This window comes from Pseudophryne corroboree, chromosome 3 (genome assembly GCF_028390025.1).
Source record: "Pseudophryne corroboree isolate aPseCor3 chromosome 3, aPseCor3.hap2, whole genome shotgun sequence".
Classification (NCBI taxonomy): domain Eukaryota; kingdom Metazoa; phylum Chordata; class Amphibia; order Anura; family Myobatrachidae; genus Pseudophryne; species Pseudophryne corroboree.
In genome coordinates, this window is record NC_086446.1 from 710221952 (window position 1) to 710245496 (window position 23545).

Here is a 23545-nt window from a genome sequence, read left to right on the forward strand (position 1 = left end):
GCGCCGCCATTACTGTTTTCATTACCACATGGATTACAAACCAAACTTCCCTCCAAGTGTCTGCATGGGCGCAGCCATCTTGGATTCTGTCAGCTGATCATTTCCTCCAATCTGTTGTCAGTATTGTTAATCTGCATAATTGCCTAGCCAATCCCTTCCTTGCTGCAGGTATAAATACACTGTGCCTGAGCAAGGAAGGCGTCAGTGCTTTGGTTGTCAAACCTAGTTCCTGTTTGTCTCTCTCCTGTGATTGTCTTCCAGGTTCCAGCTCCTGTCTCAAGACTTCCACCATAGAGACCCGCACCAGCATTCCACCTGCGGTGTAGCCTGACTCTCCAATCCATTGTGGATTCATCTGTTTCCAGCTACAACATTACCTGCTTCCAGCTCAGCTTCCAGCAGAGTACAGCTTCCCTTAAAGGGCCGGTGTCCTTTCTACACTTTACCACTCTCCACCGGTATTATTATTTCTCCGCTCTCAAGTTCTACATTTCAGTTCATATTTCATCGCTCCCAAGTTCATTTATTATTTAACTGGTTCCAGCCAGCATCCACTCCGTGCTAACAACAATCTGGTTCCAGCCAGTATCCACAGCAGCTGTTTTATCTTCAGCAACCCAGCTTTTCCTGGAACACCAGCTGGCACAATCCTGGGTTATCTCCATTGCTACAGTCGGGCCTGGTAAGGACTTTCCATCTAGAAGATCATAAGAACTATCTCACACTACCAGTGCCCTGTGGCTCCTGCCATCCTGTAGTACCCAGGAACTGTATTTATTCTTTGCTGACTTTTACGTTTTCTTTTACTGCTGCTGTGTTGCGGAGTTGTCATAATAAACATCATTGACTTTTATCCAAGTTGTCGTGGTCACGCCTTCGGGCAGTTATTATTCATGTTACTTACATGTCCAGGGGTCTGATACAACCTCCCAGGTTCCGGTACATCTCAGCCCCTACAACTGAGGCTGCCTCCCGTCAGCTCAGGCCCTCAGTTGTGACATTGCCTTTGTTACGTAATCCGGGTTTTCAAAATGGAGAGGCCGCTTCTTCTTTTAATAACTGGACATCTTTAGGAATTTGCAACATAGGCCAGCTCATTAACCCTAGATCCCATAAACCACTAACATATGCGGAGGCCTTATCTAAATACCCTTGTATTGGCCCCCAGAACTTTGCTTTCTTTCAAGCCCAACATTATGTCAGTAAAATTTCCAGACTAATACCTCCAACTGATTGGGGAAATCAATTAGACCAAATATTAATGCGACCAGAACAATCCAAAGGGGCTATTTCATTCTACTACAAACAACTCCATACCACACTAGATCATTCTCTATATAAAACTGGTATAGCCCAATGGTTGGAACACTTTCCCAACTTAGATGTAGATGGGTTACTGCACATGTTACATTTTTCAATAGCTACGTTCCCAGCTGCTAAATACACAGAAATGTACCTTAATATCTTTCATAGATCTTATATTTCTCCACACAGGGGTTTCTTGATAGGCCTATTAGCTGATCCTTCTTGCCCCAAATGTGGCCATCATTCGGCTGATCTTTATCACTGTTTCTGGGCCTGTCCACTTTTAAGACGGTTCTGGATAGCAGTATGGCGCTTTGCCTCCCAACATTTAGTGAATTACATTCCTCTTACACCGGAATGGGCCATATTTGGCGTCACACCCCCTGGTATCAGAGTTCCCAAACCTGTTAAAAAATTGTTGTTGGCAATCTCATCGGCAGCTAGGAAAGCTGTCTTGCAAATGTGGGTCCATAGCTCTGCTCCGACACTAGAAATGTTTAGAGACAAACTATTTTTCATTTGTCATATGGATTGGCTGGAGGCCTCACTTCAAAAAGAATCTCGCACAGAATCATTTTTCGCAACATGGGAAAGTTTTATTGAAACACTTCCTACTCGCACTAAAGAGGCCATTAGTCTATGTTTTCGCAACACACTCTGGTATGAAACCAGGATTTTTCTTAGAGACCCTCCCATCGCGTTTGATAGCGCTGATTAGTGGTTATGCCGTGTTCCTGTCTCTCTGTAGGTCTGTGGAGCATTTACAGATGTTGCTTGGTACCTTATAATATTGTACAAATTGCCTGCATTTATGTTCCTCCTTGCGCCATGTACTATATTATGTGACTGATATGTTATGTCTTTTTTGTTTTGTTTTTCTTTTTTTTTCTTTTCTTTTTTTCTCTTTGATTATCATCCACAATGTTACTGTGCTTATTGCTACTTTATTTAAAGAAATGCTTCAATAAAGAAAGAAATGTTTAAAAAAAAAAAATTATCAGCATAAAAAAAGGGGCTACTATCGAGATTTTATCCCGATGGCGTTTATCAGGCTATCCAATTATAGGCCACTTTTTTTCAGCCAAAAAATGTCCTGTTTTTTTAGGTGATAACACATGGGATCCAGTATAAGTTCCCGGAACCCATGTGTTATCGCAGCTCTGAGGACTGTTTATCAGAGATTATGCTTTACATGCCTGAGACACGCAAAGCATAATCCCTGATAAGCGCCAGCATCTGGGCTATTATGATAGCCCAGACAAATCCATTAGCAGCGGTAAATTACTGCTGCTAATTGGATATCCCCTCTATTGTTTTTGCATGTAGGGTAAATACAGCCTGCTTTTGCATGTAGCCCACAAATGCTGGACAACTTTATTCGTAAACTGCGATCTAAATTTGAGTTTGGGCACACCCCTCAAAAATCTAAATACATTTGTGGGTTGGGTACAGGCTACCGAAGCTGGGGATCCTGGCGGTCAGTATATCGACTACAAGATCCCAGCAGTAGAATGCCGAGGGGGAGGGGGGGGGGAGGCGAGAGCAACATGGTATTGCCAAGCTGCAAAGTTATTTGCTGGTTTAACTGTGCTCCCCACGCAGTATCAGCCGCTTTGTTTTTATCATCAATGTATAAGTGTTCTTGATCTTCGTGTATCCTGTGTCTATCCAGGCGGTATGTGATCACAGTTCCTGCATGGTCCATGCAGGAGTCCCAGCAGAAAGCTTGTATCACCTTCTTTGGCCTGAAGGGGGACGTTAACGTTAGACTAGAGCTGCAGAAAGAGGAACAAGTTAAAGTTGTTGTTGACCACAAAATAGACACCCCGGATTTCTTCCATTGTTTCCCTTTCCGGGTGAGTATAACTTACATACATGAAATGTCTGTTTGCCAGCTGTTGCTGTGAAATCTTTACAACCAGTCACTTCTGAATCCTCCCTCACCTACCCCACCAGCCACTATCAAGGCACAGGATCTTGCTTCCTACTTCCTACTTCAAGGAGAAGATTGATAAGATCTGAAATGAAATGGTATGCTCTTCGGCAGCCAGTGACCTGCTCCATTCTTTACCTGAACCCTCTGGCACTCTTTCTTCATTTGATCCCACAAAAGAAGATGAAGTATCATCACTCTTCTCATCCTGCTTCTCCACTACCTCTCCTCTTGATCCTTTACCTTCACAAATAAGTAAAGCTCTGTCTCTGGTGCTCATCCCTACCTTAACTAACATATGTAATCTCTCTCTCTCTACTGGTATTTTTCCTTCACTCTTCAAGCATGCAGTGATTACTCCCATTTTAAAGAAACAAAATTCTGACCCTAATGCTCTCTCAAACTACCGCCCTATCTCTCAGCTCCCTTGTCTCTCTAAACTACTTGAGAGACTTGGAAAAAGAAACACCTGTATAAAAAAGCGCTTTAGAGCAGCAGGGGAATGGTAATCCAAAAAGGGGCGTTACCCTCACCCCAATGAGGTTAACCAGATACTAAAAAAGATTTGGATCTCCTATCCACTGCGCTCCCCAAATATATAGATACGTGAAGAAGGGAATAAACCTCTACTTATCTTAGGAGGTCGATATTATTTTCACACGTCCCACCTTCTTCTCGTTAGGTTTTATTATGAGTATTAATAGATGGTGTTATTCCAAAAAGGTCCAACAATTCATGTAAGAGAAAATAAAACACAATCTAGTGTATTACCGTCATACAGATCCCTTCATTGAATAAAAATACAACATGGGTCTATGGATTCAGATCAATAATAAGTGTGATCCACACGTATGTATAAAATACAATTTTTTAATACTAAAAAAGTTCCAATTATCAAGTATGCTTCAGTCACATTGATATATGACACATGTCCACTTTTACATCCAGTAATATGTGAGGGTGGCTTCCTACCAGATTTTGGAGTTTAGAAGTGCTTATAAAAAAGCTGTGCAGATGTCTCAGCAGCCCCAGGGAAAACCAGCTTCAATGGTCAGCACCCCGTCTTCTCCTCGTCTGGTATGTCCGTCACAGATCCTCACCGTTAACCAACGCGTTTCGATCAGATTCGCTGGTCTTTATCAAGGCATATTACACTTAAGACTATGCCTCGATAAAGACCAGCGAATCTGATCGAAACGCGTTGGTTAACGGTGAGGATCTGTGACGGACATACCAGACGAGGAGAAGACGGGGTGCTGACCATTGAAGCTGGTTTTCCCTGGGGCTGCTGAGACATCTGCACAGCTTTTTTATAAGCACTTCTAAACTCCAAAATCTGGTAGGAAGCCACCCTCACATATTACTGGATGTAAAAGTGGACATGTGTCATATATCAATGTGACTGAAGCATACTTGATAATTGGAACTTTTTTAGTATTAAAAAATTGTATTTTATACATACGTGTGGATCACACTTATTATTGATCTGAATCCATAGACCCATGTTGTATTTTTATTCAATGAAGGGATCTGTATGACGGTAATACACTAGATTGTGTTTTATTTTCTCTTACATGAATTGTTGGACCTTTTTGGAATAACACCATCTATTAATACTCATAATAAAACCTAACGAGAAGAAGGTGGGACGTGTGAAAATAATATCGACCTCCTAAGATAAGTAGAGGTTTATTCCCTTCTTCACGTATCTATATATTTGGGGAGCGCAGAGGATAGGAGATCCAAATCTTTTTTAGTACTTGAGAGACTTGCCTACACTCGACTCACACACTTTCTTAATTCATACACTTTATTGGACCCACTTCAGTCAGGCTTCCGTTTTCAACACTCCACAGACACAGCACTGACTAAAGTGGTTAATGATTTGGTCACTACGAAGTCTTAAGGCCATTACTCACTACTTATTCTTCTAGATCTATCTGCTGCATTTGACACTGTAGACCACTCTCTTCTCATACAGACATTACAATCCCTAGGTCTTAAAGACACAGCCCTTTCTTGGTTCCTATCCTACCTATCTAATCGCTCCTTCAGTGTTCGCTTCTCTGAATCTACCTCCTCTTCACTACCTCTTTCAGTTGGAGTACCGCAAGGCTCAGTCTTGGGTCCTCTGCTTTTCTCTATCTATACCTCATCTCTTGGTAAACTAATCAGCTCTTTTGGTTTTCAGTATCATCTGTACGCAGATGATTATCAAATCTACCTATCCTCACCTGACTTGTCCCTATCTGTACTGGACCGTGTCACTGAATGCCTTTCTGCCATTTCATCCTGGATGACATCTCGCTACCTCAAACTGAATATTTCAAAGACAGAGTTAATTATATTTCCACCGGCCAATAGTAGGTACCAACCTGATATCTCTATCACTGTTGAAAACTCGACTATCTACCCTACCCCACAAGCTCGCTGCCTAGCTGTCATCCTTGACTCTGATCTGTCCTATGTTCCCCACATTAAAAAACATATCCAAAATACGACCATACCTTACACAAGACACTGCTAAAACTCTAATCCACGGTCTCATTATCTCCCGCATTGATTACTGCAATAGTCTCCTAACTGGTCTTCCCAAAACGAGACTCTCACCACTACAATCCATTCTGAATGCAGCGGCGAGGCTTATCTTCCTCGCTAGATGTTCATCGTCTGCAGATCCACTCTGTCAGTCCCTCCATTGGTTACCTGTACTCTACCGCATTCAATATAAAATACTTTTACTCACACACAAGGCCATTAACCAAACTACACCAACGTACATCACTTCGCTTATCTCAAAATATCTCCCAACCCGACCTCTTTGCTCTTCACAAGACCTGCGTCTCTCATCCACACTCATTACTCGCTCCCACTCACGATTGCAGGACTTTCATCGGGCTGCACCCACTCTGTGGAATGCCCTACCACGCACAATAAGACTCTCCTCTAGTCTCCAAACCTTCAAGCGTTCCCTGAAAACTCACCTCTTTAGGCAAGCGTATCAAATTCCAGAACCGCCCACATAACTTTCATAAACCTTCCTATCAAATTGCATCCACTCTGTACAGTCCACACATATCCTCACATGTCTTCTCATTCTATGCAATAGATAGCACCTTTCCTTATGTACACATGCCTATTTCCCTATAGATTGTAAGCTTGCGAGCAGGGCCTTCCTACCTCTATGACTGTTTGTTATCACCCATTTTGTTATTGTTATTCCAAATTGTAAAGCGCAACGGAATTTGCTGCGCTATATAAGAAACTGTTAATAAATAATAATAAATAAACTAGCAAACAAACTACATATATACTAAATGCCCATGCAACTGCAAGTGGAAGCTTATTCCAGCCACTGTTCATAATGTATGTTCGCAGCCTCAGCAATCACCTCTTAATTACAGCACAGAAACACCCATTTTCAAGACTAATGGCCCTCATTCCGAGTTGTTCGCTCGCAAGCTGCTTTTAGCAGCATTGCACACGCTAAGCCGCCGCCCTCTGGGAGTGAATCTTAGCTTATCAAAATTGCGAACGAAAGATTAGCAAAATTGCGAATAGACACTTCTTAGCAGTTTCTGAGTAGCTCCAGACTTACTCGGCATCTGCGATCAGTTCAGTGCTTGTCATTCCTGGTTTGACGTCACAAACACACCCAGCGTTCGCCCAGACACTCCCCCGTTTCTCCAGCCACTCCCGCGTTTTTCCCAGAAACGGTAGCGTTTTTTCGCACACACCCATAAAACGGCCTGTTTCCGCCCAGAAACACCCACTTCCTGTCAATCACATTACGATCACCAGAACAAAGAAAAAAACTCGTAATGCCGTGAGTAAAATACCTAACTGCATAGCAAATTTACTTGGCGCAGTCGCACTGCGAACATTGCGCATGCGCATTAGCGACTAATCGCTCCGTTGCGAGAAAAAAATACAGAGCGAACAACTCGGAATGACTACCAATGTCTGTTGGAGGATGGATCTTATATGAAGATATGAGTGAACTTCATCCTTTTGCTTAAATCTGATTTAGCACATGCGCAGTCACCAATTTCTGTCTTTAGCATGTGCATAGTATGCTGAAATCCATATGAACCATCAGCATTTCCACTTGTGTTTGACTCAGCTCCAATAAGTATAACTGCTCAAAAAAATAAGATTCTACTCACCGGTAAATCTATTTCTCGTAGTCCGTAGTGGATGCTGGGGACTCCGTAAGGACCATGGGGAATCATAGGCAAACGCAGGGGGGGGGGGGGGGTTCCGGTTGCCTGGAAACCCCCCTCTCTGGGCAAGTGGCTCAAATTATGACAATAGCAATGGTATATAAATATGATTACTAGAGTTGCCACCATATCATGCATTGTAAGGGACAGAGCAGAGCTGCTGCACATTCCCAGTGGAACCAGCTTTTTCTACCAAGATTGCTGTGTGTGTGGATCTGAGTCTTCAAGCAATTCACCGGACCAGAGAGTAGCTGCCAGGAAGAAGAGATAGGAGCCTTACCAAGAGGTGGGAGAATGTGTGCTTAGAAAGTACAGTACTGGTTCTGTTATGTTTGTGTATTTATTATTATGGAATGTTTACCCTTTTCCTGACCACTTATTTATATTATTTAAATGTTTGCTACAGCCTATACTATAGACCATCTATAGTGTTAAATAGTAATACTGATTTCTATACACTATACAGTGTATAAAAAGACCAATGTTGTTACTAGGTTCTTCTACCGCTTCCCTAGACTCCCGCACTTGCTCCAATGTTCCGCAGAGTGGGAGATTGTGTAAGGCATTTGGAAACCCCCCTCTAGAAATCCTGCGTTTGCCACTGGGAATAGACGGGCTCCGCAGGAGACTGGGCACTCTAAGAAAGATTTAGTACTACTGGTGTGCACTGGCTCCTCCCTCTATGCCCCTCCTCCAGACCTCAGTTAAGGAAACTGTGCCCGGAAGAGCTGATATTACATGGAAAGGATTTTGGAATCCAGGGTAAGACTCATACCAGCCACACCAATCACACCGTATAACTTGTGATAACATACCCAGTCAACAGTATGAACAACAACAGAGCATCAGACAAACCTGATGCAAGCATAACATAACCCTTATTTAAGCAATAACTATATACAAGTATTGCAGAAGAAGTCCGCACTTGGGACGGGCGCCCAGCATCCACTACGGACTACGAGAAATAGATTTACCGGTGAGTAAAATCGTATTTTCTCTAACGTCTTAGTGGATGCTGGGGACTCCGTAAGGACCATGGGGATTATACCAAAGCTCCCAAACGGGCGGGAGAGTGCGGATGACTCTGCAGCACCGAATGAGCAAACACAAGGTCCTCCTCAGCCAGGGTATCAAACTTGTAGAACTTTGCACACGTGTTTGAACCTGACCAAGTAGCTGCTCGGCAAAGCTGTAATGCCGAGACCCCTCGGGCAGCCACCCAAGAAGAGCCCACCTTCCTTGTGGAATGGGCTTTTACTGATTTTGGAGGCGGCAAGCCAGCCGCAGAATGAGCCTGCTGAATCGTGTTACAGATCCAGCGAGCAATAGTTTGCTTTGAAGCAGGAGCACCCAGCTTGTTGGATGCATACAGGATAAACAGCGAGTCAGGTTTCCTGACTCCAGCCGTTCTGGTTACATAAATCTTCAAAGCCCTGACCACATCTAGTCACTTGGAATCCTCCAAGTCACGAGTAGCCGCAGGCACCAAAATAGGTTGGTTCAAATGAAAAGATGATACCACCTTTGGCAGAAATTGCGGACGAGTCCGTAATTCTGCCCTGTCCATATGGAAAACCAGATAGGGGCTTTTACATGACAAGCCGCCAATTCTTGACCACTTTCCACGTGAGATATTTTAACTCCACGGTCTTAAGCGGCTCAACCAGGGAGATTTCAGGAAACTCAACACCACGTTAAGATCCCAAGGTGCCACTGGTGGCACAAAAAAGGGGCTGAATATGCAGCACTCCCTTTACAAACGTCTGAACTTCAGGTAGAGAAGCTAGTTTTTGTGTGAAAGAAAATGGATAGGGCCGAAATCTGGACCTTAATGGACCCCAATTCTAGGCCCAAAGTCACTCCCGACTGTAGGAAGTGAAGGAAACAGCCCAGCTGGAATTCCTCTGTAGAGGCATTTCTGGCCTCACACCCAGCAACATATTTTCGCCGTATACGGTGATAATGTTTAGCCGTCACGTCCTTCCTAGCCCTTATCAGCGTAGGAATAACCTCATCCGGAATCCCTCTTTTATACTAGGATCCGGCGTCCAACCGCCATGCCGTCAAACGCAGCTGCGGTAAGTCTTGGGACATACAAGGTCACTGCTGCAACAGATCCTGCCCTAGAGGCAGAGGCCATGGGTCCTCTGTGAGCATTTCTTGCAGCTCTGGATACCAAGACCTTCTTGGCCAATCCGGAACAATGAGTATTGTTCTCACTCCTCTTTTCTTTATGATTCTCAGCACCTTGGGTAATAGAGGAAAAGGAGGAAACACATAAACCGACTGGAACATCGACGGTGTCACCAGTGCGTCTAAAGCTATCGCCTGAGAGTCTCTTGACCTGGCGCAATACCTCTGTAGCTTTTTGTTGAGGCGGGATGCCATCATGTCCCCCTGTGGCAGTTCCCCCCGACCTACAATCTGCGCGAAGACTTCTTGATGAAGTCCCCACTCTCCCGGGTGGAGGTCGTGCCTGCTGAGGAAGTCTGCTTCCCAGTTGTCCACTCCCGGAATGAACACTGCTGACAGTGCGTTACGTGATTCTCCACCCAGCGAAGAATTCTGGTGGTTTCTACCATCGCCACCCTGCTCCTTGTGCCGCCTTGGTGTTTTACATGAGCCACTGCGGTGATATTGTCTGACTGAATCAGAACCGGTTGGTCGCGAAGCAGGGTCTCCGCTTGACTTAGGGCGTTGTATATGGCCCTTAGTTCCAGGATAATGATGTGAAGGCAAGTCTCCTGCCTTGACCACAGCCCTTGGAAATTTCTTCCCTGTGTGACTGCCCCCCACCCTCGGAGGCTTGCATCCGTGGTCACCAGGACCCATTCCTGAATGCCGAATCTGCGACCTTCGAGAAGGTGAGCACTCTGCAGCCTCCACAGGAGAGACACCCTGGCTCTGGGGGATAGGGTGATTAACCGATGCATCTGAAGATGTGATCCAGACCACTTGTCCAGTAAGTCCAATTGGAAGGTTCTCGTATGGAACCTGCCGAAGGGAATGGCCTCGTATGATGTCACCCTCCTTCCCAGGACTCGAGTGCAGTGATGCACTGACACCTGTTTTGGTTTTAATAGATTCCTGACCAGTGTCACGAGCTCCTGAGCTCTCTCTATCGGGAGATAAACCCTTTTCTGGTTTGTGTCTAGGATCATGCCTAGGAGAGGCAGACGAGCTGTAAGAACCAACTGCAACTTTGGAGTATATAGAATCCAGCCGTGTTGCCGTTACACTTCCAGAGAAAGTGATACGCTGTTCAGCAACTGCTCTCTTGATCTCGCTTTTATGAGGAGATCGTCCAAGTACGTGATAATAGTGACACCTTGCTTCCGCAGGAGCACCATCATTTCTGCCATTACCTTGGTGAATATTCTCGAGGCCGTGGAGAGACCAAACGGCAACATCTGAAATTGGTAATGACAATCCCGTACCGCAATTCTGAGGTACGCCTGATGAGGTGGATAAATGGGGACATGAAGGTATGCATCCTTTATGACCCGAGTCACCATAAAATCTCCCCCTTTCAGGCTTGCAATAACCGCTCTTAGCGATTCCATCTTGAACTTGAACCTTTTCAGGTATATGTTCAGGGATTTTAAATTCAATATGGGTCCGACCGAACCGTTTCAGGACTACAACATGGTCGAATAATAACCCCCTCCTTGTTGAAGGAGGGGAACCTTGACCACCACCTGTTGAAGATACAATTTGTGAATTGCAGTTAACACTGTTTCCCTCTCGTGGGGGGAAGCCGGCAGGGCCGTCGGTGAGGGGGCATCTTCTCAAAGTCCAGCTTGTATCCCTGAGACACAATATCTATTGCCCAGGGATCTAACAGGGAGTGAACCCACTTGTGGCTAAACTTACGAAGGCGTGCCCCCACCGGGCCCAGCTCCGCCTGTGGAGCCCCAGCGACATGCGGTGGATTTTTGTAGAGGCCGGGGAGGACTTCTGTTCCTGGGAACTAGCTGTGTTGTGCAGCTTCTTTCCTCTGCCCCCGCCTCTGGCAAGAAAGGACGCACCTCGGACTTTCTTGTTTCTCTATTTGAAAGGCTGCATTTGATAATGTCGTGCTTTCCTAGGCTGTGCAGGAATATAAGGCAAAATATCAGAATTACCAGCTATATCTGTGGAGACCAGGTCCGAGAACCCTTCTCCACACAATCCTCAGCCTTCCATATGCCTCTTAAGTCCAGTGGCGTGCGGTGAGGTCAGAGGCTGGTGAGGCACTACAGCCATAATGTCTGCCGAATCCTGCCGATGACCCCTACCGCCGCCGAGCCAATGCCCACTACTGCCACTTAGCCGATGCCTGCTGCCACCGCCAATGGCTTACAAACTAGCCCACCATCAACTGACCCAGCCCTCCGCCACTAATTTGCACCTCAGTCCGATGCCGCCAATGCCCGCTGCCTGCCTGCTCATCATACTTGTGATATATTGTACATTTTTATAGAAAAAAATAAAAATTAGTGTTTGGGAAGGGAGTGGGAGGAGGACATGAATGCAATTTTGTTGTCCAGGGCTTCCATTAACTTAATGGAGAAGGATCTGAATGGGTTAAAAAATGTAAAAAAAAAAATGCGTGAGGTCCCCCTTCCTAAGTATAACCAGCCTCGGGCTCTTTGAGCCGGTCCTGGTTGTTTAAATACTGGGAAAAAATTGGACAGGGGTTCCCCGTATTTAGACAACCAGCACCGGGCTCTAAGACCGGTCCTGGTTCCAAAAATACGGGGGACAAAAGATGTAGGGCTCCCCCGTATTTTTAAAACCAGCACCGGACTCCACTAGCCAGGGACATAATGCCACAGCCGGGGGACACATTTATGTAGGTCCCTGCGGCCGTGGCATTACCCCCCCAACTAGTCACCCCTGGCCGAGGTTCCCTGGAGGAGTGGGGACCCCTTAAATCAAGAGGTCCCCTTCCTCCAGGCACCCAAGGGCAAGGGGTGAAGCCCGAGGCTGTCCCCAGCACCCCTGGGCGGTGGGTGCCGGGCTGATAGCCATAAGTGTGTATAAAAAAGAATATTGTTTTTTGTTGTGGAACTACAATGCCCAGCAAGCCTCCCCCGCTTGTGGGTACTTGGAGAACCTCAAGTGCCAGCATGCGGGGAAATAACGGGCCCGCTGGTACCTGTAGTTCTACAACAACAAAAATACCCAAATAAAAACACAACACACACACCGTGAAAGTAAAAATGTATTAAAACACACTTACACACTCACACATACTTACCTACATCCCACGCCGGTCACGTCCACTTGTCCAGTAGAATCCAATAGGTGGTTCCTGTAAAAATGAGAGAGAGATCACTTACCTACATCCCACGCCGGTCACGTCCACTTGTCCAGTAGAATTCAAAAGGGGTACCTGTAAAAATGAAAATTATACTTACAAACAAAGTAATCCACAGGAGGAGAGAGAGAGAGCGAGAGAGAGAGAAATTAATGAATATTGGGGCTAATTCCAAGTTGATCGCAGCAGGAAACTTTTTAGCAGTTGGGCAAAACCATGTGCACTGCAGGGGGGGGCAGATATAACATGTGCAGAGAGAGTTAGATTTGGGTGTGGTGTGTTCAATCTGCAATCTAATTTGCAGTGTAAAAATAAAGCAGCCAGTATTTACCCTGCACAGAAATAAAATAACCGACCCAAATCTAACTCTCACTGCACATGTTACATCTGCCCCCCCTGCAGTGCACATGGTTTTGCCCAATTGCTATCAAAAATCCTGCTGCGATCAACTTGGAATTACCCCCATTATGCCCTCGCTGACGCGGGAAGACGTTAGCACAGACAGGGGAGAGTGCTGCTGCTAACTGGGTTGATGGAGAGCAGGCTCCCCTAATAGTTGTGAGCCTAGTAGCTGTACCCCTAGTAGCTTTGCCCCCTGTAGCAGTGCCCCCAGTAGCAGTGCCCCGAGTAGTTGTGACCCCTGTAGTTGTGCCCCCAGTCGCTGTGCCCCTTGTAGCTGTGCCCCCTGTAGCTTTGCCCCTTGTGGCTGTGCCCCCCAGTTGCTGTGCCCCTTGTACTTGTGCCCCTTATAGCTGTGCCCCTTGTTGTTGTGCCCCTGTTGCTGTGCCCCTTGTTGTTGTGCCCCCCAGTTGCTGTGCCCCTTGTTGATGTGCCCCCCAGTTGCTGTGCCCCTGTTGCTGTGCCCCTTGTTGTTGCGCCCCCCAGTTGCTGTGCCCCTTGTTGTTGCGCCCCTCAGTTGCTGTGCCCCTGTTGCTGTGCCCCCCAGTTGCTGTACCCCTTGTTGTTGCGCCCCCCAGTTGCTGTGCCCGTTGCTGTGCCCCTTGTAGTTGTGCCCCCAGTCGCTGTGCCCCCAGTCGCTGTGCCCCTTGTAGCTTTGCCCCTAGCTGTACCCGAAGTAGTTGTGCCCCCAGTCGCTTTGCCCCCAGTAGCTGTGACCCCTGTAATTGTGCCCCCAGTTGCTGTGCCCCTTATAGTTGAGCCCCCCAATTGCTGTGCCCCTTGTAGTTGTGCCCCCCAGTTGCTGTGCCCCCAGTTGCTGTGCCCCCAGTTGCTGTGCCCCTTGTAATTGTGCCACCCAGTTGCTGTGCCCCTTGTACTTGTGCCCCTTATAGCTGTGCCCCTTGTTGTTGTGTCCCCCAGTTGCTGTGCCCCTGTTGCTGTGCCCCTTGTTGTTGTGCCCCCCAGTTGCTGTGCCCCTGTTGCTGTGCCCCTTGTTGTTGTGCCCCCCAGTTGCTGTGCCCCTGTTGCTGTGCCCCTTGTTGTTGTTCCCCCCAGTTGCTGTGCCCCCCAGTTGCTGTGTCCCTCTTGCTGTGCCCCTTGTTGTTGTGCCCCCCAGTTGCTGTGCCCCTGTTGCAGTGCCCCCCAGTTGCTGTGCCCCTTGTTGTTGTGCCCCCCAGTTGCTGTGCCCCTCTTGCTGTGCCCCTGTTGCTGTGCCAGTTGCTGTGCCCCCCAGTTGTTGTGCCCCCCAGTTGTTGTGCCCCCCAGTTGCTGTGCCCCCAGTTGTTGTGCCCCTCTTGCTGTGCCCCAACACAAACACATAAAAAAAAAACACACACACATACTTACCGCTCCTGCAGCGCTGTCTTCCGTCCGTCCGCCGCCGGCTCGTCTCTGCTGTACTATGGGAGAAACGTCATGACTCATGACGTCTCTCCCATAGTAGCGGCGCTGGCTGCAGCGGGCGCCCACACAGCCCACGGCGCCTGCTGCAGCCGGGAAGGGGGTGATTGGACAGCGGATCCAGCACTGGATCCGCTGGGCCAATCACATCTGGACACTGACAGGGGCGTGCATTCATTGCACGCCCCTGTCATTGCGGCACCAGTATAGGTGCCGCTTGTCCATTCATTTTCAATGGGCTTTCACAGCCCATTGCTGCGCCCCGCCCCCTGCCCGCCCCCCGCTGCCCGGAGTTTTAATGTTAGCAGCGGGAGGCACCTCTCCCGCTGCCTCCCACCCTCACAAGCAGCCACAGGGGGGGGATTATTAAAATAAGGAAAAAAGATATTGATAACAGACTCTGTTATAAATATCTTCTTTTTATTATTTTAATCATTATGACAGGGGAGGCACTGCCTCCCCTGACTGCACGTCCCTGCTTAAGTCGGCATCATCTGTCCATTACATATTCTACAGGACACGTCAAGCAGAAATCGACATAGCTTTGACTCTAGGACCCAGTATACTCATGTCTCTTTGGGCATGTTTTATATATATACATATTTCTTAAGACAGCATCTTTAATATATATATATCTCTATATATATACATATATATATCTATATGCATACTAGGGTCTCAATCTCTGCTGATAAGGTACCTGTCCACGCTGCCACAGCGCTATAAACCCATGCCGACGCAATCGCCGGTCTGAGTAGTGTACCAGAATGTGCACGCTATCTGCAGGATCCCTGAGAATAGCTAGTGCTACCTTCTGGGCAAACGTGACACCCTAGGGGAAGATTCCCATCCCATCCTGGCCCTAGTGGGGAAAGGATACTGCCTGAGAATTTTTTTGTGGGAAGCTGCAGTCTCTTGTCTGGAGATTCCCGCTCTTTTTTTCCTCATGAGAGGAGGGATATTTACCTCAGCTTTCTTCCCCTTAACATGTGTACCCTTGTGTCAGGGACAAATGAGTCATCAGTGATATGCAAATCATCTTTTATTACAATAATCATATATTGAATACCTTTCTGCCATTTTGGCTGTATCTTTGCATTATCGTAGTCGACACTGGAGTCAAACTCCGTGTCGATATCAGTGTTTATTATTTTGAATAGTGAGCATTGTGAGACTCTGAAGGTCTCTGTGACATAGGGACAGACATGGGTAGATTTCCTGTCTGTTCTCTAATCTTTTGTGCAATAAATTCACCTTAGCACTTACACATATCCAAACAGGTGTCGGCGTTGTCGACGGAGACACCCTCTCACACACATATTTGCTCTATCTCCTCCTTAGGGGAGCCTTTTACCTCAGACATGTCGACACACACGTACCGACACACCACACACACATGGGATGCTCTATTTGAAGACAGTTCCCCCACAAGGCCCTTTGGAGAGACAGAGAGAGAGTATGCCAGCACACACCCCAGCACTATATGACCCAGGAATCACACAGTAACTTAGTGTTAACCCAGTAGCTGCTGTATATATTGTTTTTACGCCAAATTTATGTGCCCCCCCCTCTCTTTTTCACCCTCTCTATCGTGCTTCTGCAGGGAGAGCCTGGGGAGCTTCCTCTCAGCGGAGCTGTGGAGAGAAAATGGCGCTGGTGAGTGCTGAGGAAGAAGGCCCCGCCCCCTCAGCGGCGGGCTTCTGTCCCGCGATTTTGTGTAAAAATAATGGCGGGGGCTCATGCACATTACAGTGTCCAACTGTATATATGCTGCTTTTGCCAGGAGGTACTGAATTGCTGCCCAGGGCGCCCCCCCCCCCTGCGCCCTGCACCCTACAGTGACCGGAGTGTGTGGGTGTAATGTGGGAGCAATGGCGCACAGCTGCAGTGCTGTGCGCTACCTCATATGAAGACAGGAGTCTTCTGCCGTCGATTTTGACGTCTTCTTGCTTCACCCGCCGGCTTCTGTCTTCTGGCTCTGCGAAGGGGACGGCGGCGCGGCTCCGGGAACGGACGACAAGGTCAGGTCCTGTGTTCGATCCCTCTGGAGCTAATGGTGTACAGTAGCCTAAGAAGCGCAACCTAGCCGCAGTTAGTAGGTTTGCTTCTCTCCCCTCAGTCCCACGTAGCAGAGAGTCTGTTGCCAGCAGAAGCTCTCTGAAAATAAAAAACCTAACTAAAATACTTTCTTATCAGCAAGCTCAGGAGAGCTCCCTAAGTAGCACCCAGCTCTGTCCGGGCACAGATTCTAACTGAGGTCTGGAGGAGGGGCATAGAGGGAGGAGCCAGTGCACACCAGTAGTACTAAATCTTTCTTAGAGTGCCCAGTCTCCTGCGGAGCCCGTCTATTCCCCATGGTCCTTACGGAGTCCCCAGCATCCACTAGGACGTTAGAGAAATGTCCTCTAAGAAGCTCTATGAAACAAATAGAAGTTGAGTTGTTCACTGCTTCCTCCCATTTACCAGTTAATTAATTTGCTAAATTATCATCAAATAAAGATTGTCTAGCAGACTACTTGGGTAAACCACCACTAGCAGTATTAGTTTTTCCACACTTTCAACCTGCTGAGGTCCACCTGCTGAGGTCCACTACGGACTGACTATGGGTTTCAGCTCCAAACCACTGTGTTTACTATAGGTACATTTTTGGATCTTCTAAATGTAACCCTCAAAAGATGCCTAGAAGGGCAGTAAGCCCCTCTTGGTCAAATAATGATGACTTAGTATGATTCTCCGTTTGTCATCAGGTCCCTGCATTAGAGGTAGAAGAAGACTGGTCAATCTGGTTGTTCCATGTATCTGCATCTGGAGAACACATCAATGGAATCAAAGAGGTCAAGAAGATAATCATATTGAAATCATTTGATGTGTGCTTCATCCAGACGGATAAAGCAGAATACAAAGCGGGTGATACAGGTAGGACTGGATGTTTTTCATTAGTAGAAAAACTGTGGAAATGACACTGCACTAGGTGCCATGTTCAGGTTTGTTAGCAAACCAAAAAAGCACACCAATGGGCAAAACCATGCTACACTGCAGGTGGGGCAGATGTAACATGTGCAGAGAGAGTTAGATTTAAGTGGGGTATGTTCGAACTGAAATCTAAATTGCAGTGTAAAAATAAAGCAGCCAGTATTTACCATGCACAGAAACAACATAACCACCCAAATCTAACTCTCTCTCTGCACATGTTACATCTGCCCCACCAGCAGTGCAACATGGTTTTGCCCATTAGTGTGCTTTTTTGGTTTGCTAACAATCCTGAATATACCCCTAAATCCTGTTTATAAGATTTTACTGTAAAAAATTTTTACGGAATCAACAATATCAAAGTATAGGTCCCGTATTTGTAGGGCTATTATCAAAGAATAGGGCCATACAAGTTGGTGGTGCACCCAGAGTCACATGTGATAAACATGCATGCCCAACAGAGAAAAAAAGAAGACTTCTCTGTGGGGCGCTCTTTGTTATATGTATTACTGTTAAAATATAAGTTTTATAATAATTTAAATCTTTGGGTTAGACCCAATATCCTCAAAGAAAACAGAAATTCAAAACTAAGGGGTCTATTTACTAAGCCTTGGCTGGAGCTAAAGTGGACGGAGATAAAGTACCAGCCAATCGGCTCCTAACTGTCATTTTTCAAACCCAGCCTGTGCCATGGCAAGTAGATGCTGATTGGCTGGTACTTTATCTCCATCCAAGGCTTAGTAAATAGACCCCTATGTGTGGATCATTAGATCCTGAATTGACAGTTACTGTATAGTCCATACAATATCTGGAGGACATGGTACTGTCATTCAATTGGTATGAATTTCAATAGTCAAAAAAGAGAGGAAAGATAACAGAAGGAAAACTGGATGATATTAATCTTCCTAACATGTAGTATGACCCTTACGGGCTTTATAGAAAGTGTGAAATAGTGTTATAGTTCCAGCAATGATGTGTTAGAAGGGGTGGTAGTCATGTGACCGCCGGTCGGCTGACCGACAGTCACATGACCTCCTCCGTGAGCCCGACGGCTCACTATCCCGATGGTCGGCATGCCGACTAACAGGGACTATTTCCACTCGTGGGTGTCCACGACACCCATAGAGTGGGAATAGAACCCGTGGCGACCGCAGGTCGTCACCGAGCCCGCAGCGTGGCGAGCGCAGCGAGCCCACAAGGGGCTTGCTGCACTCGCCCCTCCCCGCCGGGATCCCGGCGTCGGTATGCTGCCGGGATACCGGCGTCGGTAAGGTGACCGGCGGTCAGGAGACCGCCGGTCACCCGTACTACACCCGTTAGAAGTATATTGATTTTGGTGGCATTCCTGGCAGTTTACTGTACATACCAAAAAAAAAGGAAAAAAGCGTAATCAGGGGCTAATTAAAAAGAACGGTGGATTTAATTACTTGACAAACTGCTGCTCCACTAAAAAGATTACTGAAAAATCCCAGATAAAGGGAAAAAACAACAAAAAACAACAATATAGTAATGAAGCGTTGTTTGTCAAAAACAATTGCATTCATTACATACACAAACTGTATACAGTACATAAAACACGCACCCAGTGTAATCAATTGTTATACATTACATATAGACTGCTAATCATTTAAAATACTTATATATTAAAACTTAGATACAGTATATCCAGCATCTCAAACGATAATATATTCTGTGTATTCATATACTGTTTATATAACTAATATGATTAATTCAATTTATTTTGAATGCAGTTTGAATTGCATATATGAACTTGATATAGAGTTTAATGACACAACTATCTATATAGCTTGCAACAGACTCTCAATGCACTGTGAGGTGTTGTTAGTATGATAAATAAGCTTTGCTTTGGTTAATAAAGCAGCATCCTTCACATTCTGGTATAGTAAGAAGCTTGTAATAGCTTTCACCAGTTTGCAATACTATTCCTGTAAATGCCCTGGAGCAAATCCACTACAAAGACAAATAGATACCTTGGTTAATATAGCAATACTGGGCCCGATTTAGCGTGAGTTGTAGTTTTGCACAGAAATCGCAGGTCCTCCTGACCCCTAACCCCCTTCCGCTGAAATGCGGTTGCTGGGCCGCCATATTTTGTGTCGCATCGGCTGAGCGTGAAGTCACACAGCCACCGCGGCCCACCCTGCAAACAGTATGGACACGCCTCCATTGTCCGGACCATGCCCCCAAAACGCCTACCCATGACCGCTCCCCACCGGGACTTAGACTACGATCGCACTGCGCACAGTGGCATGCATGCTTGCGCAGAAATCACCAAACAGCGATTTCCGCACTTCTGCAATCATTGCTGAAGCGGACCCACTGTTCATATGCCAAAAACATTTTAGTAGTAACTGTTAACAACAGATTATCTTAAACCACACATAGCAATTAAGGGCTGCATTCAATAACTGTTGGAAGCTGCCGTCTTGTCGGAAAGACGGCAGCTTCCGAAAGAAATAGGTCGGAAGGGGTTCCGACCTATTCAATAGGGGCTGTTCTTTTACGCATAGTCAGGAATTCCCGATCCATGTGCTTCTGTCGGAAATGGGGCCAAACCTCTCTCCCTGCAGCGCCTCCCCTCGCCACCACAGACATGTCCCCCAGCAGCCAGCTCCCCCCGCCAGCTGCCGATCTCTGCTCCCCCCGCTGCCCAGCTTACCCCCGCTGCCGTCCCGCTCTCACCCGCCGCCATCTGCACTCCTGGCCGCTGCTGTCAGCGCATCCGCAGCCGCTGACAGCAGCAGCAGGACAGGACCCTGTGTACGGCCAAATCTGACAGTCGGATTTGGACATCCATTGAAAAGGGGTTGTCGGATCCATTCCAACAACTGCATGTCGGAATGGATCCGACTCTTATTTAATATACCCCTACAGCACAGTTCCGCTGTATGCAACTTGCACAGTTGTGAAGGACAAACCTCATTGGCTATTGCTGGCTGGAGGGACTGTGAAATAGAAGTGAAGGTTGTGAACACCGATGTGTCTTCTTCTTTACAGATGAGCTGTATTGTGGGACACCGCAAAGCAGAACTATCCATTTTAGCACTTACCTTTACAATAGAAACAACAATTTTGTTTCTAAGAATATGTGTAATTGGCTTATACAGTTCTGCCAGTTAGAGATGAAACAGGTTGGCAGGAGACAAATGTTATTCAGTGTTGTGACTGCTGAGCTTCATCTCAATCACCTTTGACCACATTAAGAGGCTGATTCAGCTCAGCAAATCAGATGTCCCCACGTACAATCGATATCAGTGACCTGGTGACTCAAGTGCTTGATTGTTGGCACAATTATATTTTTTTATTTGCTTTGTATAAAATGATTTCTTTTAGACTATATTTTCCTCCTCACTACTTTGTATCAGAATTTTTGGCATTGTGGAGTTGCTAATTGCAGTGGATCAGCCAGAATTTGTATAGTTCTACCACTAGCAGTGGCGTAACTAGAAATTTTTCTCCCCCAAGCCAAAAAATCCTTTGGCGCCCCCCCCCCCCCCCCCCCATACACCCCGTAATTGGCACTAGCAAAGGCAAAAAGGGTGTGTGGCTTTGTCGAAATGGGCGTGGCTTTGCGTGGAGGGCGTGGCATTGCAGGAAAAGACTACCTTATACCCCAGTTTTGCAACCTGCACGCCCAGACGTTGGCCACCACAGGAAAGAAAAATAATCCTGATTCATGCCCCTTACATTATTTGTCATTTTTCCTCCTTATAGTAATGCCCAGTATACATTATTCCACATACTGCAATGGCCCTTAGACATTATTCCACACACAATCAGTGATCGCGCTGAGCCAAAAAAAAAGTGGGTCCCAGGGACCCTTCACTTTTAAAAATTGGGGTCCTACCGGTCTTTTTATGGGTCCCATCGGAATGAAGGTTCTTATTAATTTTAATCTTGTTTGGACACTACAAAAGTGTTGCAAGATGGGGGGGATGGGGTGACAATGCTGCTGGGCTGTGTAGCATGCAGGACACCCTGCACCAGAGCTGTAACTAGACATTTTGGTGCCCTTAGGCAGAAAGTGAATTGGTGTTAGACCACTGAGACCATAAAGAGCAGGTAATGCGCGACGTAGGCGCGCCGCAAAATTTTAGGGGCGTGGCTTCATAGGGAAGGGGCGTGACCACATAATAGTGTCAATTCACATTACACCACACAGTAGTGGCGCTTATACACATTGCACCAGGTAGAACCTCCTATGCACACTGATCCAGGTAGATCACGTCATACACTTTGCACCAGGTACAGCACGTCATACACTTTGCACCAGGTACAGCACGTCATACACTTTGCACCAGGTACAGCACGTCATACACTTTGCACCAGGTAGAGCACGTTATCATACACAGTGCGCCAGGTAGAACACGTTATACACACTGCGCCAGGTAGAGCACGTTATCATACACATTGCGCCAGGTAGAGCATGTTATCATACACATTGCCGCTAGGTAGAGCAAGTTATAATACACATTGCATCAGGTAGAGCATGTTATCATACACATTGCCGCTAGGTAGAGCAAGTTATCATACACATTGCCGCTAGGTAGAGCAAGTTATCATACACATTGCGTCAGGTAGAACACGTTATTATACAAAATGCGCCTGGTAGAGCACGTTATTATACACAATGCGCCTGGTAGAGCACATTATCAGCCACATTGCGCCAGGTAGAACACGTTATTATACACAATGCGCCTGGTAGAGCACATTATAATACACATTGCACTAGGTAGAACACGTTATTATACACAATGCGCCTGGTAGAGCACGTTATTATACACATTGCACTAGGTAGAGCACGTTATCATACACATTGCGCCTGGTAGAGCACGTTATTATACACATTGCACCAGGTAGAGCACGTTATCATACACATTGCGCCAGGTAGAACACGTTATCATACACATTGCGCCAGGTAGAACACGTTATCATACACATTGCGCCAGGTAGAACACGTTATCATACACATTGCGCCAGGTAGAGCACGTTATCATACACATTGCGCCAGGTAGAACACGTTATTATACACATTGCGCCAGGTAGAACACATTATTATACACAATGCGCCTGGTAGAGCACGTTATTATACACAATGCGCCTGGTAGAGCACTGAGGCACATTGCAGTAACCACTCACTTATCACCTCCAGTTGCACGAAGGGGCCGTTTGACACAAGTGGTTCCGCCCCCAGCAGCAACTCACTGACACTCACCATTTTTTCTGACAGCACAGTGCAGTGAGTGCACTGGCACAAGTAGCCAGCCTGCGCCTGTAGTAGCCGCAGCCTGGAGGAGCTCTATGTGAAATCGCAAGCAGAGGCTGTTCTCTGGCAAGAAGGAGCTCGTCCAATCGCTTCCCCTGACGGGCTGGCCACTGCTAAATATACCGATAATCAGTTCCAACTGTGTCAAAGTAGTGGAGCCCCAGGTGCAATGGGAAAGTCAGTGTCACTGCACAGTTGTACTGATTACTGGTATATTTAGCAGTGGCCAGCCCGTCAGGGGAAGCGATCGGAGGAGCTCCTTCTTGCCAGCCTCTGCTTGCGATTTCACAGATAGCTCCTTCATGCTGCGGCGCCGGCTGGCTACTTGTGCCAGTGCACTCACTGCACTGTGCTGTCAGAAAAATGGTGTCAGTGAGGCCCTGACACTCTGAGCGGCCTCACATTGCACACACGGAGCTTGCAGCCCCCGGACATCCCGCATCTGCACCAGCTACTCCAGGTGAAGCGGGGCGATGCAGCAATGTCTACTGCTTACCTACAGCGGGAGCTGCGCAGCCCGGCCGGCTCCTGCTGGAAGGTAGTTGTCGGGTCTCGGTGGGGCGTTGAGCGGGTCCCGGGTAGGGGGGTGGCGGCGGGCAGATCCGGAGCTGTACTCCCAGTCGCAGAGGAGGGTGCTGGCGGCAGAGCGGCAGTGGAGCCGGATGAGCGGGGCCAGTCTGTCAGCCCTGCAGCACAGATTCATGTGCTGGCGGGGAGCAGGATTC

The 23545-nt window shown here is 47.0% G+C and overlaps 1 protein-coding gene across 1 annotated transcript in view; it reads left to right on the top strand.

The window, feature by feature from the left end:
• Positions 1–23545, top strand: part of LOC135056667 (alpha-2-macroglobulin-like) — a 502865-nt gene that overhangs the window by 24778 nt on the left and 454542 nt on the right. The window contains exons 2-3 of the mRNA XM_063962110.1: positions 2978–3161; positions 17311–17479. Of these exons, the coding sequence (XP_063818180.1) occupies positions 2978–3161; positions 17311–17479 (353 nt within the window). The remainder of the gene's footprint in view (positions 1–2977; positions 3162–17310; positions 17480–23545) is intronic.